Source organism: Macaca mulatta, chromosome 8 (genome assembly GCF_049350105.2).
Source record: "Macaca mulatta isolate MMU2019108-1 chromosome 8, T2T-MMU8v2.0, whole genome shotgun sequence".
NCBI lineage: Eukaryota > Metazoa > Chordata > Mammalia > Primates > Cercopithecidae > Macaca > Macaca mulatta.
This window is the reverse complement of record NC_133413.1, coordinates 110,330,247-110,351,041: the sequence shown is the minus strand read 5'-3', so window position 1 is coordinate 110,351,041 and position 20,795 is coordinate 110,330,247. Positions and strand designations below refer to the sequence as shown.

At 36.6% G+C, this 20,795-nt stretch overlaps 2 protein-coding genes and 1 non-coding gene across 4 annotated transcripts in view; 2 read left to right on the top strand and 1 right to left on the bottom strand.

Moving 5' to 3' along the window:
• Positions 1-20,795, top strand: part of COX6C (cytochrome c oxidase subunit 6C) — a 161,035-nt gene that overhangs the window by 40,818 nt on the left and 99,422 nt on the right. The gene's annotated exons all lie outside the window — the stretch shown is intronic.
• RGS22 (regulator of G protein signaling 22) overlaps positions 1-20,795 on the top strand; it is a 153,368-nt gene that overhangs the window by 104,386 nt on the left and 28,187 nt on the right. For both annotated transcript variants that reach the window (XM_015145781.3, XM_001096690.5), the window contains exons 16-20: positions 1,339-1,431; positions 3,387-3,559; positions 5,134-5,296; positions 8,047-8,205; positions 10,925-10,993. In XM_015145781.3, the coding sequence (XP_015001267.2) occupies positions 1,339-1,431; positions 3,387-3,559; positions 5,134-5,296; positions 8,047-8,205; positions 10,925-10,993 (657 nt within the window). The remainder of the gene's footprint in view (positions 1-1,338; positions 1,432-3,386; positions 3,560-5,133; positions 5,297-8,046; positions 8,206-10,924; positions 10,994-20,795) is intronic.
• Positions 2,802-2,868, bottom strand: LOC114680508 (small nucleolar RNA SNORD77). The gene has a single exon (XR_003732726.1). It is a non-coding gene; the product is annotated as a small nucleolar RNA SNORD77 (small nucleolar RNA).

The window sequence follows — 20,795 nt, the reverse complement described above, 5'->3', positions numbered from 1 at the left end:
CGTCTTTTGTCATCCTGAAAGAGGTCGTTTTAAGCCTCAATGCTTGAGTATTTTCACTATTTTATTAATGGGTGAAGGCCATTTATTTAAATATTTATTTTGAATCACAAATTAAAACTATCTATCTATACTTTTTATATTAAGTTAATGCATGTACTGTGTACCTGAGGTCATTTCAGGTGGAACTCTGCTGCCTTTGCATTGTTATTCTTTGTTCATATCTCCTCAACAACTTCTTAGATTGTAATACAAAATTAATACCAAAACACCTTGGATAGAGTTACCTTATTGGATCGTGACTGAAACAACTGTTATGGTTTACTAAGTTCAATGACCAAAATAATTAGATTTCTCTTTGTCCTGAAAAATTAGCATAGCATCCTTTGTATTACAAAAATGCATTTATTACAGTAGGAAAATTTGGATATCAGATGAAGTTTAAAACAATTCTTTCCAGTCATTATTTTAAATATACTGTATGCCATAGAGGATGCAATGGTTTCAAAAAAAAAGGTTTGGAATTATAACTAACTTCCCTAAATCAAAAAGTTTCAGCATTAGTCGTGATTCTTATAAAATGGATGAAAGAAATTGTACTGTTTTTAGTAGGAGGAAAAATAAATCTCTCTTAATTCTAGAAACTTCCTTCTAGAAGTATGAGGACTTATCTAAAAGCCCAGCTGACTGTATTCTGTAGACTCTTTCCCAAAAACAATAACGCAGCAGACTACCAAAGCTAGCTATTAAATACAGAAAGTTCTCAGGCAGCTCTTCAGTCAAGCTGGTTTTCCCCTGCAGTAGAGAAATAGAAAATGATCTTGTTCTTCTGACTATATGAAACAGTACGTTACAAACTCTGAAGACAAGCTGCTATGAGGTTTTATTTGATGATTGGTGGTCTCCCCTCTTACTACAGCTTTACTACTTAAAGCCTTTGCTCACATACTAATGACAACATGGAGTCTGGTCGTTTCTTGTTTCTGTGAATTATTTGGTTCCTAAAGCTAGTGGCATCTGCTGTCATGACTATTATCATGTTATATTGAATAAAAGTTGGAAATGTGACCAATATATTTGCATTGTTTGTAAGTTTACATTCCTCCAGAAAGCAGGAATGATCTTTGGTGGCACTATATCATTACATAGAAATGTATGCATTTTGTATTGCATCCTTTTGAAGTGTGACCCTGCTATAGCTAATCTTTTAAACTATGTTATCTTTCTGCTTTTGCTTTGAAAATAATTTGCTTTATTGCCAACTGTATTTGTTTTTCAGCCCACTGTTACTAGCAAATTATACATTCTCTTGATGTCATAAGCTTTATTTATTTATTTTAGGTGGAGCTGGTGGAAGAAACTCGACAGTTAGACTCCACATACTTCAGAAAGCTACAGGCTTTGCATAAAGAGACACTTTCCAAGAAAGCTGGGGTAAGGCAACCTTCCACTTACAAAAACAAACTTTTTATCCTGGAGAGGGTTACCACTTTATGTATTGGGCAGGGGTAGACTGTAGAGTGAGGAGATCATGTATTATAGAGTAGGGGATAGGCAGTTTCATTTTTCTGCTGTTCCTTTGCCTAGCATGCTGCATTTGACAGGTGTTACCTCTTATTGACATATTTGACAAGGGAGCCAGAAAAACAAAGCAGATGAGGTATTTGACAGGGAACCAGGCCACTTGTTTGCCTTGGCTAAGACTAGACATTGGAGCCTTCAACTGTGTTATATTCCTTTGAATGTTATCAGTTATTTTCTATATGGCAGCTGCTCTTTCTATTTGTTGTCAGGTTACAAAGGAGTTAAATTAAGTTTTCTAAACAGAAAAGAAACTGTTGTGTGACAGCAATAGGGAAATCAATAAAGAAAAAATATGGGAAGGAATTTAGGAAGATGGTAAAAAGATCATAGGATTGACTAGGGTATTAAAGTGTTACTTTGATTCATAAAGTTGCATCTTTTGGATTGGCTAAGTAAACATAATAAATCCTTAAAGCCATAAAATTAAATTTATGCATCTACATAAAAATGGCAGTTAATTGACCTGGAAAATGTTTAAGATATATTAAAATTTTTGTAACAGAAACACTGGTATGGTATGATCCTGTTTATGTAAAATTATATATGTGTTTCCGCATGTATCCATATGTATAAAAAGAAATATCTGAAAAGACACTCACCAAAATATTAAAGATAACTCTGAGTGGTAAGGTTGCAGGTGATTTTTTTAAAACTTTCTTCTTTGTGCCTATCTGAAATTTTTATTCTTATCCAGAAGTTATCTATTTGATACACTAATACTATCTTGCAAAGGATACATAAAAATCCATAAAGGTAGCATGATATAAGGTTGTATTGTAAACTCTATGAACTAAACTTTATAACACTATCCACACTCCTTCTACATAAGGAAAATTAATTTTTAAAACATTGGTAGCTTATCTCATGGATCCTTTATAAAAACAAATAGGGAGATGAATTAGTTATGTAAGGAATTGTATAAGGAAGGGCCTTTCAAAGAATAAGCCTCTTTTCCCCTTTGCCCTTTTGTTCTTATAAACTGTTCACAAAACATCAGATGTCATAAAATTATCTAAAAATTAACTTCTATATGGTGATTATATTTATATTTTAATATTATATTTGAAGGATGTATTATTAGATAAGTAACTTGTATTACTCTATAACTTTTAAATATTATGTTATAAAAGAATGTCTTATGTTTATGATCAACATTGTTAAGAAAAAGAACCAGGTCACAAAACTATAAATAGGTGCATAATCCTATCTTTATATTTTAAAACTACATCAGACATTGTAAATCTCTTCATGAATTCAATCTGCTGAACTATGCAACCATCATAGTATCTAATCTTCACTTTTAATTTTTAATTTTTATTTTTATTTTTTATTGTTATACTTTTCTTCATTTTTTATAAACTACATGTATATACATAAGTAAGACTGGAAGGCTGTATTAAAAAATGTTAATGGTGGTTATCTTTGAATGGTAGTATTATGTATGATTTTTATTTTCTTATTACAAAAGGCATGTTACTTCTGTACTTAGAAAAATATATTAAGGTTAATTTACAAGCAAGTGCTTTGTGTAGTAAATATTTACTAAATATTTATGAAAAGAAGGGAATGGAATGAAAATAAACAGAACAGAATTTGATACGTTAGAATCTGAACCAGATTCTTTATCCAGATTGTTAGAATCTGAACCAGATTCTTTACAAGATTCTAGTCTTTACCCACTTCTGCCATTGAATTGTTAAATGGCCTTGGCCGAATGGTTAATTTTTCTTTCAGTTTCTCTACTTAAAATTGTAAACAATTTGTTGTGTTTAAGATTTTTTTTCTGAAAAGTACTGTTTCACCAGGATACCACTTGTGAAATTGGAAGTGGCATTTTATCACTCTCTAATGTCTCTAAACGAACAGAATATTGGGATAATGTTCCTGCAGAATACAAACATTTTAAGTTTAGTGATCTGCTTAATAACAAACTGGAGTTTGAACATTTCCGTCAGTTTCTTGAGACTCATTCTTCAAGGTAAGGGACATAACCATATATTTCTCACTGAAAACATTTTTCTAAGCTACTAGTTTTGATTCAACATATTATAAAAGTGATTTGGTGCTATAACAGATTTTACCCATGGCAATAAAAACTGACAAACATGATCATCTGAAATCTGTATAGGTAACTTTTTAAAGATGGAGTACATTTTGATTGTAGCAACCTCCACATAGTTCTTCTAAGTGGTTACATAATGTTGATACTTTTAGCATTGGCTAAGTTAAAATACCAATGTGCTTTATTTTTTCTCTTTTCTACTGTTTATTTGTTTTACATTTCTCTAGACTGGTATTTTAATTACTATTTCTGGAAAATGTCCTTTTTATATTTCATTGAGATATTGAAATTATAATATTTTATAATTTTTATTAACTGATATATAAATGAAACATTGTAGTTTTACCCAGAATCTTGGAACCTTATAACATATTTATCTAATATAAACTGAAGTATTGAATATATTTTTCTTTTTAATATTCTCCCTAGTTAACAGAAACTGATTAGATCTGAGAGCCAAATTTCACTGTATATGGTTTCCCTTCATTGTAATGAGGATTTTTCTATCTTTTTGTTTTTCATCTGTTAATTTTTTAAATTTTTGTGGCTACGTAGTACGTGTATATATTTATGGGGTACATGAGATGTTCTGATACAGGCATGCAGTGTGAAATAAGCGCATCATGGAGAATGGGGTGTCCATTCCCTCAAGCATTTATCCTTTGAGTTACAAACAATCTAGTTATACTTTAAGTTATTTTAAATTGTACAATTAAGTTATTATTGACTATAGTCATCCTATTGTGCTATCAAATAGTAGGTCTTATTCATTCTTTTTTTTTTTTTTTTTCTTTTTTGAGACAGGGTCTAACTCTGTCACGGAGGCTGAAGTGGCATGATCCCAGCTCACTGCAGCCTCCGTCTCCCGGGTTCAGGTGTTTCGCATGCCTCAGCCTCTGCAGTAGCTGGGATTACAGGCATATGCCACCACGTCCAGCTAATTTTTGTATTTTTAGTAGAGATGGGATTTTGCCATGTTGGTCAGGCTGGTCTCAAACTCCTGAATTAAAGTGATCTGCCTGCCACCCACCTCGGCCTCCAAAAGTGCTGGGATTACAGGCGTGAGCCACTGTGCCTGGCCCTTATTTATGCTTTCTATTTTTTGGTACCCATTAAGATGAGGATTATTCTAAATCTGACCTTTTGTCAAATGACATGACATATGTGGAAATTTTCTTATTTTTGAAATTGATGAAATTAATGAAAGAACTCTGAGATCCCACCAATAATGGTGATAGATTTTTTTTTCTGATCCTAATATTCCTTTGTCATCATTCATATATTTAGCCAGGATTAGGAGTATAATAGAGTCAAGCTAACTAGCCTAGAAAGGAATCAGAGATAGAATATTGGGTTCATTATTTCCATGATCTAATGCAACTAGTCAAGACAGCCACTTTCTAAGTTCTGTCAAAACAACAATCGGGTGTTTGCTGGAATTTAGAGAAATAAATATGAAGACCTATACATTGTTTTTGTTTTCATTTTAGCATGGATCTTATGTGCTGGACAGACATTGAGCAGCTCCGGAGAATAACTTACAGAGATCGAAATCAAAGGGAGGCAAAATCTATATACATTAAAAACAAATACCTTAATAAAAAATATTTCTTTGGACCCAACAGTCCAGCTTCTCTGTATCAGCAGAACCAGGTATCAACATGCAAACCTATTTTTTAAACTGATGTTTGAAAACCGGTATTTTATTTCTATTTTTGCCAACAACCTGAAAGTCTCTTATTTTGTTTTCTTTTGCTTATGACTAATGTGTTAGAGACCTTTGATATTTATTTAGGTATTTATGAGCATCTATACATTAAATGTCTTTAATACTCAAATATTATATAGTATAAAAATATGTTACTCTAAAAAATAGTTTATAGAATAAAATAACTTTTATTCACCTACTCATTGACTCATTCAATAAATTTGAGTGCCTTCACTATGCCAGACTCTTCTAGGTGCTCAAGATAAAGTGGTGAAGAAGATGGACAAGCTCCCTGCACCTGTCAACATGTAGGAAAACAGCTGTTATCAACCATTAAGCCAAATCTGTACCACTTTTCTGTTCTTCTCTGAACTGATATTATTCCAAATATAATCGATCTTTGAAAATCCTCTTTACTATGGAACCTTGAACAAACGTTATAAAAGAAAAAAAAAGAAAATCCTCCTTATGATTGTATTTTTCCCAGAAACTATTTTTATTGACCAGGACAGTTTGAGCATTTTGTTGGACCAAAGTCCTATGGCCTTAATCACAATTTATTAATAACTAAATAACTACAGTGTCATTAGATTGACAGCAACAATATAAGATTGGGCTGGGTGCGGTGGCTTATGCCTGTAATCCCAGCACTTTGGGAGGCCAAGACAGGTAGATTGTTTGAGGTCAGGAGTTCGAGACCAGCCTGACCAACATGGTGAAACCCTGTCTCTACCAAAAATACAAAACTTAGCCGGGTGTGGTGGCACACACCTGTAATCCCAGCTACTCAGGAGGCTAAGACAGGAGAATCCCTTAAACCTAGGAGGCAGAGGTTGCAGTGAGTGGAGATTGTGCCCCTGCACTCCAGACTGGACAACAGAGTGAGTGAGAATGTGTCTCAAAATATATGTATATATATAATTGGGATTCAGCAGTAGGTTTGTGTTTATGTAACACTGCTCATGAAATATGACTCAATTTTTATACTTTTGAAATATAAACAATTATTATAATTTATTTAGTTTGAAGTTTGTTAGTATTACATTCATGCCTAAAGATGTAATGTATAGCTTATGAATTTTTTGTTTGGTAGTTTATAAGAATACATATTCTAATGGTATATATTACTAAAATAAAAATTTCAGATTAATGCTAAATTCAGTAAATTAAAGAAAAACTCAGAGTTTCACTAGTAAGATATACCAAATTTAAAAGCTAGATCTTTGGAGTACAGGAGAAATTAGCAGAAGTCTTTGGGAGTGAGAAGGAGCAGGAATTCTAGGATTAAGCAACTTTGACAAAAATGCTTTGTCCTTAGTTCCTTGAGATACAAATCTGGGACACATTAGCAAAAGTGGTTGGGTGTCTCAATAAGCACAAGTATGAAATAAACACATGGAAAGCATTTGTTTTCTACTTGGCTTGCGCTCCATTGCGTGAGGTTTCATGGTATCTCATGCTACTGTGTGAATCCTCCATAGTACACACAACATGCTGAGAATCCAAGTCAGTGAAAGTCACCCATTGCTATCATAGCAAATGGATGTGTTTACTACAGAGGAGTTTTCCCAATGATCCTTCTTTGTTTTTGTCATTACTTTTAAAATGTATTTTGTACTTAACGATGTCTGCATCACATTGTTTTACAAAGATCGTGCTAGTCCAGATTTCAGTTGTGCAGCCAATTTGCTCTTTAATTAGCAAGGTAGTCTTTTTTTTTCCTTTTCTTTTTTGTTTTTATGCAGAAACAATATTAGTGTTGATATTATTTAGTTGATATTATTGAAGGAGGACTAAGAAGAGGATTTCCTTTTTGTTTTTATATAAAACAATAGTATTAGTAGGGTATTATATTAATATTATTGCTCAAAGGAGAACTAAGAAGAGGGCAGTTGTTCCACTGAGCCATCCAGAAATTTTGAGTGGTATGTACACAGAAACAGGGAGAAACCAGAATGAGTTATGGCAGGAAAAAGCCATTAGTAGCTTGTTGAAGCCAATAGTTAAGCAGAAGGAAAATTTAGATCACAAAGAAATTGTGTTTTACAAATGGTACTTATTGTCTATAAAACATGACCTTTTTCTTCTTCCTGTTGCCTCTGTTTTCTGCTTAGAGGTTGTTGGAAAAGCCCTACATTGCTATCACTACAGCTGCACTGTTCTAGGTGCATAGTGCACTACAGCTGCCATCATCCTATCTCCAACCCAATATTTGTTGGTAATATACATATTTATAATATCTGAGTCAAGGTTGTCTTTTAACTAACACATTTTCCTCATCCACAGAAGAAAATTCTTAAATGGATCAATTTGACTAGAATCACAGATTCATAGGATATTAGAAAACTAATAGACTAATGTCCTCATTTTTCAGTTGGAGATACTGAGTCCATGGAGAGAAAAAAATGCCATTGCTGTGGTCACACAGGATAAAAATCTCACTTCTGTGTTCTTTTTGATATATCATAAGTAAGCACAAATCATACATCTAAAACAACCACCACATACACCACAATTGTCTGTCTGATTTTAGGGGAATTACTGCTCAGTATAGCCAGGAGATGTTATACCGAAAATGAAAATTGGCACTCCTCAGGATGCAGCAAATGGTTTTGTAGTGAATGAATGAATTAATGATTATTAGTGTTTCTTTTAAAAAGCACAATAGTTTCTCTTTCCATTTTAATTTTCTTAGGTAATGCATTTAAGTGGTGGCTGGGGGAAGATTCTTCATGAGCAGCTTGATGCACCTGTTCTAGTTGAAATCCAGAAGCATGTCCAAAATAGGCTAGAAAATGTATGGCTGCCATTGTTTCTTGCAAGTGAACAGTTTGCAGCACGTCAAAAGATAAAGGTATATAAATTAGTATAATCTTTTGAAAGCAGTTGTCAGTACCTCTCAAAACTTCAAATGTGCATACCTGGTGACCCAGCCATTGTATTTTTTTTTTTTTTTAAGGAATGGGTTCTCTCTGTCACCCAGTCTGAAGTGCAGCAGTGTGATCCTAGCTCACTGCAGCCTTGAACTCCTGTGCTCAAGCAATACTCCCACCTCAGTCTTCCAAGTAGCTGAGACTACAGGCATGCATTACCATGCCTAGCTAATTAAAAAAAATTTTTTTTTGGAAGAGATGGAGTCTTTCTATGTGCCAGGCTGGTCTCAAACTCCTAGGCTCGAGCAGTCCTCCTGCCTTGGCCTCCCAAAGTGCTGGGATTACAGGTGTGAGATGCTATGCCAGGCCTTAGTCATTGTACTTCTGTTGAGAGTGGTTTGAAGTATGGAGTCAGCCACGTGTGGTGGCATGCACCTGTAGTCCCAGCTACTTGGAAGACTGAAGCAGGAGGATTGCTTGAGTCTAGGAGATCAAGGCTACAGTGAGCTATGATCACATCAGTGCACTCTAGCCTGGGTGACAGAGTGAAACCCTGTCTCTAAAATAATAATAATAATAATAATAATAATAATAATAATACATTTTTAAAAAGAAGCATGGAGTCAAACTTCCCAAGTTTTTGGTTTTTTGTTTGAGAGCCAGGGGTCACCCTGTTGTCCTCAGTGTCCAAACTAGAGTGCAGTGGCTATTCACAGGCACAATCATGGTGCACTACAGCTTTGAACCACTGGGGCTCAATCAGTCTTCCTGCCTCAGCCTCTGAATTGCTGGGACTGTAGGCAAGCGCCACAGTGCCCAGCTCTGACTGCCAAGTTTTAATCTCAACACTGCCACATGTTAGTTGTACCACCTTTAACTTTCATAAATTGTTTCCTCATTTGAAAAATCGAGTTGATCATAGTAATTACTTAGTAAGGTTGTTCTGAAAAATGAAGTGAAATTAACATGTGCTTAGTGTCTGTCTTAGAATGGTGCCTGGCACATGGCAAACACTCAACTCTTACCTATTAATATAGTTGTTATTTTTAATATTATTAAGTCCTCACACAAATGGACAAGGTTATACAAGGATATTCATTGTAATATCAAATGGGGGAAGAATTAGATGAGTTATGATAATTCTGTACTATGGAAAAATATGCAGATTTCCTTACAAAATGAAATATGAGATTTCCACATGTACTATATGAAAAATGTCATTTATTGAACAAAACAAGGAGGATGCAGAACAATATATAGAAGATAATCCCATTATATTTACTTACATCTCTGTCTATGCATATCTATCCATCCATCCATCCATCTGTTTATGCTTATGATAGAAAAATATCTATGCCTCCTGGGAATGGGTTTGGGGAGTGCAGATTTTTACTTTTTATTTTGTAAAGTGGGTTTGTCTTTGCTTTGTCTTATTTTTATTTTATAAGAAGTATTTCTTTGATAATTTAAAATGTCATTAGCATACCTTGTTTTTAGGTTTCAGGCAAACCTGATCTTTATAAAAATAACACAGAGGTCAGAAAACACGTAATTTTGGACTTTAGTATGCAAAGCCACGTGCCATTAATACTAATCAGGAAGAACCTGAAAAGCTTCCTTCTATATTCAGTTTCTCAAACACTTTGTGGCCTACTTATTTGGAAATACCGTTAGTCATTTGAGCTGAGCAACTTACGGAAAACACAGTACAGTTGGGAAGACAGAATTTATAGTATGAAGAGGAAGGATTGACTTTAGGCAAAATGTTTCTGGAAATAAGCTTTGGGAAAACTCAAATCTCCTCATTCTCTTTCTTCAGGTTAACTCCAATTCTCTATCCAAAGCCAAGTAAAAGGACATCTGGCTTGCTAATATTATTTACCGCATTTCCTCATTATGTTTATCGCTGTAATTTTATTGTAATGCATAGTAATTTCTTGACTTAGCATTCTTTGGGTGGCCAGAAAAATAAACTGATTTTGGCAACCTTGAACCAAAGACAAAAAGGAGGGGTGACGATTTATTCTAAAATGGTGCTGGGACATCTCACACACTTAAGACTTGACGCCCAAGCTTTAGAAAAGATGTAGGCCAGAACAGCCATGGGAACCCAGCAATAATTCTCAGATCTTTCCACCTGGCTCTGTCTATCAAAAAGACTTAGCCCCAGTGATTCTAGTCCTTATCTCTCTAGATCCGCTTCTGGATCTATCTGCTATGGACAGGGAGATAGAGTCAACAGCAAAGATTTGTTATGAGTGGTTTCCAAGAAAGGGGAAATAATATGAATAGACAATAACCCCAAGAAATATCTACTATATTTCTGTGTCGAGTAACTTTTAGTACTCTTTTAAAATTAGTTGTGAAAAGTATATGGCTAGAAAATAGCTAAAAAGTCTGAGAAGTTATAACTGTCTTTCCAGCTTCAGTTCCCATGTGAGCTCAAGTGAAACTATCATCATTTGGGGCAATAACAATCGGCTATTATTATCTCTGTTTTACAGATGAGAATACAGTGCTCAGAAAAATTTGGTATCTGACCACAGGGCTTCCATTTTTAAGTTTTATCCTCTTTCTCCTAAACTTCACTATCTCTTATCCAAGTTAACCTTTATCTCATTTTTTAAGCTACTTAATTAGTAAATGATTTCAAACCTTTAGTCTGAATAACTGGGATAAAATAATTGGTTTTGCTTTCAGGTACAGATGGAAGACATAGCAGAAGAGCTCTTACTACAGAAGCCTGAAAAGAAAATCGGGGTCTGGAAGGCAAGTAATGTTTCTTATATTTTTCCTCTTGTAAGTTTTGCTCTGTCAAAGTATTGTTTTTCTTTCCCCTTCTTGTTCAAAAATTCTCACTGAAGGCACACTGTTTCCTAAACTGACAACTGAGCACTGATACTGTTTTTAATAGGTGAATGGAATTTGGAGGAAAATGTGACTCTATCAGAACTCTGTTCTTTTTTTTATATATATACTTTAAGTTCTAGGGTACATGTGCACAATGTGCAGGTTTGTTGTACCATGTTGGTTTGCTGCACCCATCAACTCATCATTTACATTAGTTATTTCTCCTAATGCTACTCCTCCAGCCTGCCACTCCCCAACAGGCCCCAGTGTGTGATGTTCCCCTCTCTGTGTCAAAGTGATTGCATTGTTCAATTCCTACCTATGAGTGAGAACATGCAGTGTTTGGTTTTCTGTCCTTGTGATAGTTTGTTGAGAATGATGGTTTCCAGCTTCATTCGTGTCCCTGCAAAGGACATGAACTTATCCTTTTTTAATGGCTGCATGGTATTCCATGGTGTATATGTGCCACATTTTCTTAATCCAGTCTATCATTGATGAACATTTGGGTTGGTTTCAAGTCTTTGCTATTGTGCAGGGTGCCACAATAAACATACATGTGCATGTGTCTTTATAGCAGCATGATTTATAATCCTTTGGGTATATACCCAATAATGGGATGGCTGGGTGAAATGGTATTTCTAGTTCTAGATCCTTGAGGAATCACCACACTGTCTTCCACAGTGGTCTAGCCAATTTACACTCTCACCAACAGTGTAAAAGTGTTCCTGTTTCTCCACATCCTCTCCAGCATCTGTTGTTTCCTGACTTTGTAATGATTGCCATTCTAACTGGTGTGAGATGGTATCTCATTATGGTTTTGATTTGCATTTCTCTGATGACCAGTGATGATGAGCATTTTTTTCATGTGTCTGTTGCCTGCATAAATGTCTTCTTTTGAAAAGTGTCTATTCATATCCTTTGTCCACTTTTTGATTTTTTTTTTCTCGTAAATTTGTTTGAGCTCTTCGTAGATTCTGGATATTAGCCCTTTGTCAGATGGGCAGATTGCAAAAATTTTCTCCCATTCTGTAGGTTACCTGTTCACTCTGATGGTAGTTTCTTTTGCCATGCAGAAGCTCTTTAGTTTAATTAGATCCCATTTGTCTATTTTGACTTTCATTACCAATGCTTTTGGTGTTTTAGTCATCAAGTCCTTGCCCATGCCTGTGTCCTGAATGGTATTGTATATGTTTTCTTCTAGCATTTATGTGGTTTTAGATCTAACATTTAAGTCTTGAATCCATCTTGAATTAATTTTTGTATAAGGTATAAGGAAGGGATTCAGTTTCAGCTTTTTACTTATGGCTAGCCAGTTTTCCCAGCACCATTTATTAAATAGGGAATCCGTTCCTCATTTCTTGTTTTTGTCAGGTTTGTCAAAGATCAGATGATTGTAGATGTGTGGTGTTATTTCTGAGGCCTCTGTTCTGTTCCATTGGTCTATATATCTTTTTTGGTACCAGTACCATGCTGTTTTGGTTACTGTAGCCTTGTAGTATAGTTTGAAGTCAGGTAGTGTGATGCCTCCAACTTTGTTCTTTTGGCTTAGGATTGTCTTGGCAATGTGGGCTCTTTTTTGGTTCCATATGAAGTTTAAAGTAGTTTTTTTCTAATTCTGTGAAGAAAGTCATTGGTAGCTTGATGGGGGTGGCATTGAATCTACAGATTACTTTGCACAGTATGGCCATTTTCACGATATTGATTCTTCCTATCCATGAGCATGGAATGTTCTTCCATTTGTTTGTGTCCTCTTTTATTTCGTTTAGCAGTGGTTTCTAGTTCTGCTTTAAGAGGTCCTTCAGATCTCTTGTGAGTTAGATTCCTAGGTATTTTATTCTCTGTGTAGCGATTGTGAATGGGAATTCACTCATGATTTGGTACTCTTTTTGTCTGTTAATATTGTATAGGAATACTTGTGATTTTTGCACATTGATTTTGTATCCTTAGACTTTGCTGATGTTGCTTATCAGCTTAAGGAGATTTTGGGCTGAGATGATGGGGTTTTCTAAATACACAATCAAATGTGCCGGTTTTCAAAGGGAATGCTTCCAGTTTTTGCCCATTCAGTATGATATTAGCTGTGGGTTTGTCATAAATAGCTCTTATTATTTTGAGATACATTCCATCAATACCTAGTTTACTAAGAGTTTTTAGCATGAAAGGCTGTTGGATTTTGTTGAAGGCCTTTTCTGCATCTATTGAGATAATCATCTGTTTTTTGTCATTGGTTCTGTTTATGTGATGGATTATGTTTATTGATTTGCATATGTTGAACCAGTCTTGCATCCCATGTATGAAGCAGACTTGTTCGTGGTGGATAAGTTTTGATGTGCTACTGAATTTGATTTGCCAGTAATTTATTGAGGATTTTCGCATTGATGTTCATCAGGGATATTGATGAACAAAAAATTCTCTTTTTTTGTTGTGTTTCTGCCAGGCTTTGGTATCAGGATGATGTTGGCCTCATAAAATGGGTTAGGGAGGATTCCCTCTTTTTCTGTTGATTGGAATAGTTTCAGAAGGAATGGTACAACTCCTCTTTGTACCTCTGGTAGAATTCGGCTGTGAATCCGTCTGGTCCTGGACTTTTTTTGGTTGGTAAGCTATTAATTATTGCCTCAATTTCAGAGCCTGTTATTGGTCTGTTCAGGGATTTAACTTCTTCCTGGTTTAGTCTTGAGAGAGTGTATGTGTCCAGGAATTTATCCATTTCTTCTAGATTTCCTAGTTCATTTGCATAGGGGTGTTTATAGTATTCTCTCGTGGTGGTTTGTATTTCTGTTGGATCGGTGGTGATATCCCCTTTATCATTTTTATTGCATCTGTTTGATTCTTCTCTCTTTTCTTTATTAGTCTGGTTAGCAGTCTATCAATTTTGTTGATCTTTTCAAAAAACTAGCTCCTGGATTCATTGATTTTTTTGAAGCGTTTTTTGTGTCTCTATCTCTTTCAGTTCTGCTCTGATCTTAGTTGTTTCTTGCCTTCTGGTAGCTTTTGAATTTGTTTGCTCATGCTTCTCTAGTTCTTTTAATTGTGATGTTAGGTGTCAGTTTTATACCTTTCCTGGTTTCTCTTGTGGGCATTTAGTACTATAAATTTCCCTCTACATACTGCTTTAAATGTGTCCCAGAGATTCTGGTACATTGTGTCTTTATTCTCATTGGTTTCAAAGAACATCTTTTTTTTTTTTTTTTTTTAAATTTTTTTATTATTATTATGCTTTAAGTTGTAGGGTACATGTGCATAACGTGCAGGTTTGTTACATATGTATACTTGTGCCATGTTGGTGTGCTGCACCCATCAACTCGTCAATTACATCAGGTATAACTCCCAATGCAATCCCTCCCCCCTCCCCCCTCCCCATGATAGGCCCCGGTGTGTGATGTTCCCCTTCCTGAGTCCAAGTGATCTCATTGTTCAGTTCCCACCTATGAGTGAGAACATGCAGTGTTTGGTTTTCTGTTCTTGTGATAGTTTGCTAAGAATGATGGTTTCCAGCTGCATCCATGTCCCTACAAAGGACACAAACTCATCCTTTTTGATGGCTGCATAGTATTCCATGGTGTATATGTGCCACATTTTCTTAATCCAATCTGTCACTGATGGACATTTGGGTTGATTCCAAGTCTTTGCTATTGTGAATAGTGCAGCAATAAACATACGAGTGCATGTGTCTTTATAGCAGCATAATTTATAATCCTTTGGGTATATACCCAGTAATGGGATGGCTGGGTCATATGGTACATCTAGTTCTAGATCCTTGAGGAATCGCCATACTGTTTTCCATAATGGTTGAACTAGTTTACAATCCCACCAACAGTGTAAAAGTGTTCCTATTTCTCCACATCCTCTCCAGCACCTGTTGTTTCCTGACTTTTTAATGATCGCCATTCTAACTGGTGTGAGATGGTATCTCATGGTGGTTTTGATTTGCATTTCTCTGATGGCCAGTGATGATGAGCATTTTTTCATGTGTCTGTTGGCTGTATGAATGTCTTCTTTTGAGAAATGTCTGTTCATATCCTTTGCCCACTTTTTAATGGGGTTGTTTGTTTTTTTCTTGTAAATTTGTTTGAGTTCTTTGTAGGTTCTGGATATTAGCCCTTTGTCAGATGAGTAGATTGCAAAAATGTTCTCCCATTCTGTAGGTTGCCTGTTCACTCTGATGGTAGTTTCTTTTGCTGTGCAGAAGCTCTTTAGTTTAATGAGATCCCATTTGTCAATTTTGGCTTTTGCTGCCATTGCTTTTGGTGTTTTAGACATGAAGTCTTTGCCCATGCCTATGTCCTGAATGGTACTACCTAGGTTTTCCTCTAGGATTTTTATGGTATTAGGTCTAACATTTAAGTCTCTAATCCATCTTGAATTAATTTTCGTATAAGGAGTAAGGAAAGGATCCAGTTTCAGCTTTCTACTTATGGCTAGCCAATTTTCCCAGCACCATTTATTAAATAGGGAATCCTTTCCCCATTTCTTGTTTCTCTCAGGTTTGTCAAAGATCAGATGGCTGTAGATGTGTGGTATTATTTCTGAGGACTCTGTTCTGTTCCATTGGTCTAGATCTCTGTTTTGGTACCAGTACCATGTTGTTTTGGTTACTGTAGCCTTGTAGTATAGTTTGAAGTCAGGTAGCGTGATGCCTCCAGCTTTGTTCTTTTGACTTAGGATTGTCTTGGAGATGCGGGCTCTTTTTTGGTTCCATATGAACTTTAAAGCAGTTTTTTCCAATTCTGTGAAGAAACTCATTGGTAGCTTGATGGGGATGGCATTGAATCTATAAATTACCTTGGGCAGTATGGCCATTTTCACGATATTGATTCTTCCTATCCATGAGCATGGTATGTTCTTCCATTTGTTTGTGTCCTCTTTTATTTCACTGAGCAGTGGTTTGTAGTTCTCCTTGAAGAGGTCCTTTACATCTCTTGTGAGTTGGATTCCTAGGTATTTGATTCTCTTTGAAGCAATTGTGAATGGGAGTTCATTCCTGATTTGGCTCTCTGTTTGTCTGTTACTGGTGTATAAGAATGCTTGTGATTTTTGCACATTAATTTTGTATCCTGAGACTTTGCTGAAGTTGCTTATCAGCTTAAGGAGATTTTGGGCTGAGACAATGGGTTTTCTAAATATACAATCATGTCATCTGCAAACAGGGACAATTTGACTTCTTCTTTTCCTAACTGAATACCCTTGATTTCTTTCTCTTGCCTAATTGCCCTGGCCAGAACTTCCAACACTATGTTGAATAGGAGTGGTGAGAGAGGGCATCCCTGTCTTGTGCCAGTTTTCAAAGGGAATTTTTCCAGTTTTTGCCCATTCAGTATGATATTGGCTGTGGGTTTGTCATAAATAGCTCTTATTATTTTGAGGTACGTTCCATCAATACCGAATTTATTGAGCGTTTTTAGCATGAAGGGCTGTTGAATTTTGTCAAAAGCCTTTTCTGCATCTATTGAGATAATCATGTGGTTCTTGTCTTTGGTTCTGTTTATATGCTGGATTATGTTTATTGATTTGCGAATGTTGAACCAGCCTTGCATCCCAGGGATGAAGCCCACTTGATCATGGTGGATAAGCTTTTTGATGTGTTGCCGAATCCGGTTTGCCAGTATTTTATTGAGGATTTTTGCATCGATGTTCATCAGGGATATTGGTCTAAAATTCTCTTTTTTTGTTGTGTCTCTGCCAGGCTTTGGTATCAGGATGATGTTGGCCTCATAAAATGGGTTAGGGAGGATTCCCTCTTTTTCTATTGATTAGAATAGTTTCAGAAGGAATGGTACCAACTCCTCCTTGTACCTCTGGTAGAATTCAGCTGTGAATCCATCTGGTCCTGGACTTTTTTTGGTTGGTAGGCTATTAATTATTGCCTCAATTTCAGAGCCTGCTATTGGTCTATTCAGGGATTCAACTTCTTCCTGGTTTAGTCTTGGAAGAGTGTAAGTGTCCAGGAAATTATCCATTTCTTCTAGATTTTCCAGTTTATTTGCGTAGAGGTGTTTATAGTATTCTCTGATGGTAGTTTGTATTTCTGTGGGGTCGGTGGTGATATCCCCTTTATCATTTTTAATTGTGTCGATTTGATTCTTCTCTCTTTTCTTCTTTATTAGTCTTGCTAGTGGTCTGTCAATTTTGTTGATCTTTTCAAAAAACCAACTCCTGGATTCATTGATTTTTTGGAGGGTTTTTTGTGTCTCTATCTCCTTCAGTTCTGCTCTGATCTTAGTTATTTCTTGCCTTCTGCTAGCTTTTGAATGTGTTTGCTCTTGCTTCTCTAGTTCTTTTAATTGCGATGTTAGAGTGTCAATTTTAGATCTTTCCTGCTTTCTCTTGTGGGCATTTAGTGCTATAAATTTCCCTCTACACACTGCTTTAAATGTGTCCCAGATATTCTGGTATGTTGTATCTTTGTTCTCATTGGTTTCAAAGAACATCTTTATTTCTGCCTTCATTTCGTTATGTACCCAGTAGTCATTCAGGAGCAGGTTGTTCAGTTTCCATGTAGTTGAGCGGTTTTGATTGAGTTTCGTAGTCCTGAGTTCTAGTTTGATTGCACCGTGGTCTGAGAGACAGTTTGTTATAATTTCTGTTCTTGTACATTTGCCGAGGAGTGCTTTACTTCCAATTACGTGGTCAATTTTGGAGTAAGTACGATGTGGTGCTGAGAAGAATGTATATTCTGTTGATTTGGGGTGGAGAATTCTATAGATGTCTATTAGGTCTGCTTGCTGCAGAGATGAGTCCAATTCCTGGATATCCTTGTTAACTTTCTGTCTCATTGATCTGTCTAATGTTGACAGTGGAGTGTTGAAGTCTCCCATTATTATTGTATGGGAGTCTAAGTCTCTTTGTAAGTCTCTCAAAGAACATCTTTATTTCTGCCTTCATTTCATTATTTACCCAGTAGTCATTCAGGAGCAAGTTGTTCAGTTTCCATGTAGTTGTGTGGTTTTGAGTGAGTTTCTTAATCCTGAGTTCTAGTTTGATTGCATTGTGGTCTGAGAGACAGTTTGTTGTGATTTCTGTTCTTCTACATTTGTTGAGGAGTGCTTTACTTCCAATTAGGTGGTTAGTTTTAGAATAAGTGTGATGTGGTGCTGAGAATAATGTATATTCCGTTGATTTGGGGTGAAGAGTTCTGTAGATGTCTATTAGGTCTGCTTGTTGCAGAGCTGAGTTCCGGTCCTGGATATCCTTGCTAACCTTCTGTCTCATTGATCTCTCTAATATTGATAGTGGGGTGTTCAAGTCTCCCATTATTATTGTGTGGGAGTCTAAGTCTCTTTGTAGGTCTCTAAGGACTTACTTTATGAATCTGGGTGCTCCTGTGTTGGGTGCATATATATTTAGGATAGTTAGCTCTTCTTGTTGAATTGATCCCTTTACCATTATGTAATGGCCTTGTCTCTTTTGATCTTTGTTGGTTTAAAGTCTGTTTTATCAGAGACTAGGATTGCAACCCCTCCTTTTTTTGCTTTCCATTTGCTTGATAGATCTTCCTCCATTTCTTTATTTTGAGCCTTTGTGCATCTTTGCACATGAGATGGGTCTCCTGAATACAGCACACTGATGGATCTTGACTCTTTATCCAATTTGCCAGTTTGTGTCTTTTAATTGGGGCATTTAACCCATTTACATTTAAGGTTAATATTGTTATGTGTGAATTTGATGCTGTCATTATGATGTTTGCTGGTTATTTTGCCCATTAATTGATGCAGTTTCTTCATAGCATCAGTGGTCTTTACTATTTGGCATGTTTTCATGGTGGCTAGTACCGGTTGTTCCTTTCCATGTTTAGTACTTCCTTCAGGAGCTCTTGTAGGGCAGGCCTGGTGGTGACAAAATCTCTCAGCATTTGCTTGTCTGTAAAGGAGTTTATTTCTCCTTGACTTATGAAGCTTAGTTTGGCTGGATATGAAGTTCTGGGTTGAAAATTCTTTTCTTTAAGAATGTTGAATATTGGCCCCCACTCTCTTCTGGCTTGTAAGGTTTCTTCCGAGAGATCCGCTGTTAGTCTGATGGGCTTCCCTTTGTGGGTAACGCGACCTTTTTCTCTGGCTGCCCTTAACACTTTTTTTCCTTCATTTCAATCTTGGCAAATCTGATAATTATGTCTTGGGGTTGCTCTTCTCGAGGAGTATCTTTGTGGTGTTCTCTGTATTTCCTGAATTTGAATGTTGGCCTGCTTTTCTAGGTTGGGGGAGTTCTCCTGGATAATATTCTGAAGAGTGTTTTCCAACTTGGTTCCATTCTCCCCATCACTTTCAGGTACACCAATCAAATGTAGATTTGCTCTTTTCACATAGTCCCATATTTCTTGGAGGCTTTGTTCATTTCTTTTTACTCTTTTTTCTCTAATCTTGTCTTCTCGCTTTATTTCATTAATTTGATCTTCAATCACAGATACCCTTTCTTCCACTTGATTGAATTTGCTCTTGAAGCTTGTGCATGCATCACAAAGTTCTTGTGCCATGATTTTCAGCTCCATCAGGTCATTTAAAGTCTTCTCCACACTGTTTTATTCTAGTTGGCCATTCGTCTAATCTTTTTTCAAGGTTTTTACCTTCCTTGTGATGGGTTCCAACATCCTCCTTTAGCTCAGAGAAGTTTGTTATTACTGACCTTCTGAAGCCTACTTCTGTCAGCTTGTCGAAGTCATTCTCCATCCTGGTTTGTTCTGTTGCTGGTGAGGAGCTGTAATCCTTTGGAGGAGAAGAGATGCTCTGATTTTTAGAATTTTCAGCTTTTCCGCTCTGGTTTCTCCCTATCTTTGTGGTTTTATCTACCTTTGGTCTCTGATGATGGTGACCTACAGATGGGGTTTTGGTGTGGATGTCCTTTTTGTTGATGTTAATGCTGCTCCTTTCTGCTTGTTAGTTTTCCTTCTAATAGTCAGGTCCCTCAGCTGCAGGTCTGTTGTAGTTTGTTGGAGTTCCACTCCAGACCCTGTTTGCCTGGGTATCACCAGCAGAGGCTGCAGAAGAGCAAATATTGCAGAACAGCAAATATTGCTGCCTGATCCTTCCTCTGGAAGCTTCGTCCCAGAGGGGCAGCCGCCTATATGAGGTGTTTGTCAGCCCCTACCATGTAGACATCTCCCAGTTAGGCTACATGGGGGTCAGGGACCCACTTGAGGAGACAATCTGTCCATTCTCAGAGCTCAAATGCTGTGCTGGGAGAACCACTGCTCTCTTCAAACGTTTAGGTCTGCAGAAGTTGTCTCCTGCCTTTTGTTCAGTTATGCCCTGCCCACAGAGGTGGAGTCTAGAGGCAATAGGCCTTGTTGAGCTGTGGTGGGCTTAATTTTCACATCGTAGTACAGCAGCTTTCAACATCTGACCCACGTTTCAGTGACTTGCCCAAGAACCAGATGCATTGTGGAATTCTGGTACATCTCTTCAAGAGCCCCCAGGTTGTATGCCAAGAATGTTGCAGGACTTTTCCTTCGTTCAGCTAAAGACTGGGTTCTTGTCTGTCCCTCGGCCAGGAAAATTTAGGCTGGGAGACGGTTTAAAGGGTGAATAAAGCTGGGTTTTATTGGGTGAAAAGGTGGGGAGATGAAAGGGAAACAGGGTTCCTTCACAAGGCCAGAGTCCCCTGCTAGAGGCTTCCCATTGACCCTTGGAATTCAGAACTCTGTTCTTTTTAAAAAACTTATTATTATTATTATTCGGGTCTTGCTGTGTTGCCCAGGCCAGAGTGCAATAGTATGATCATAGCTCGT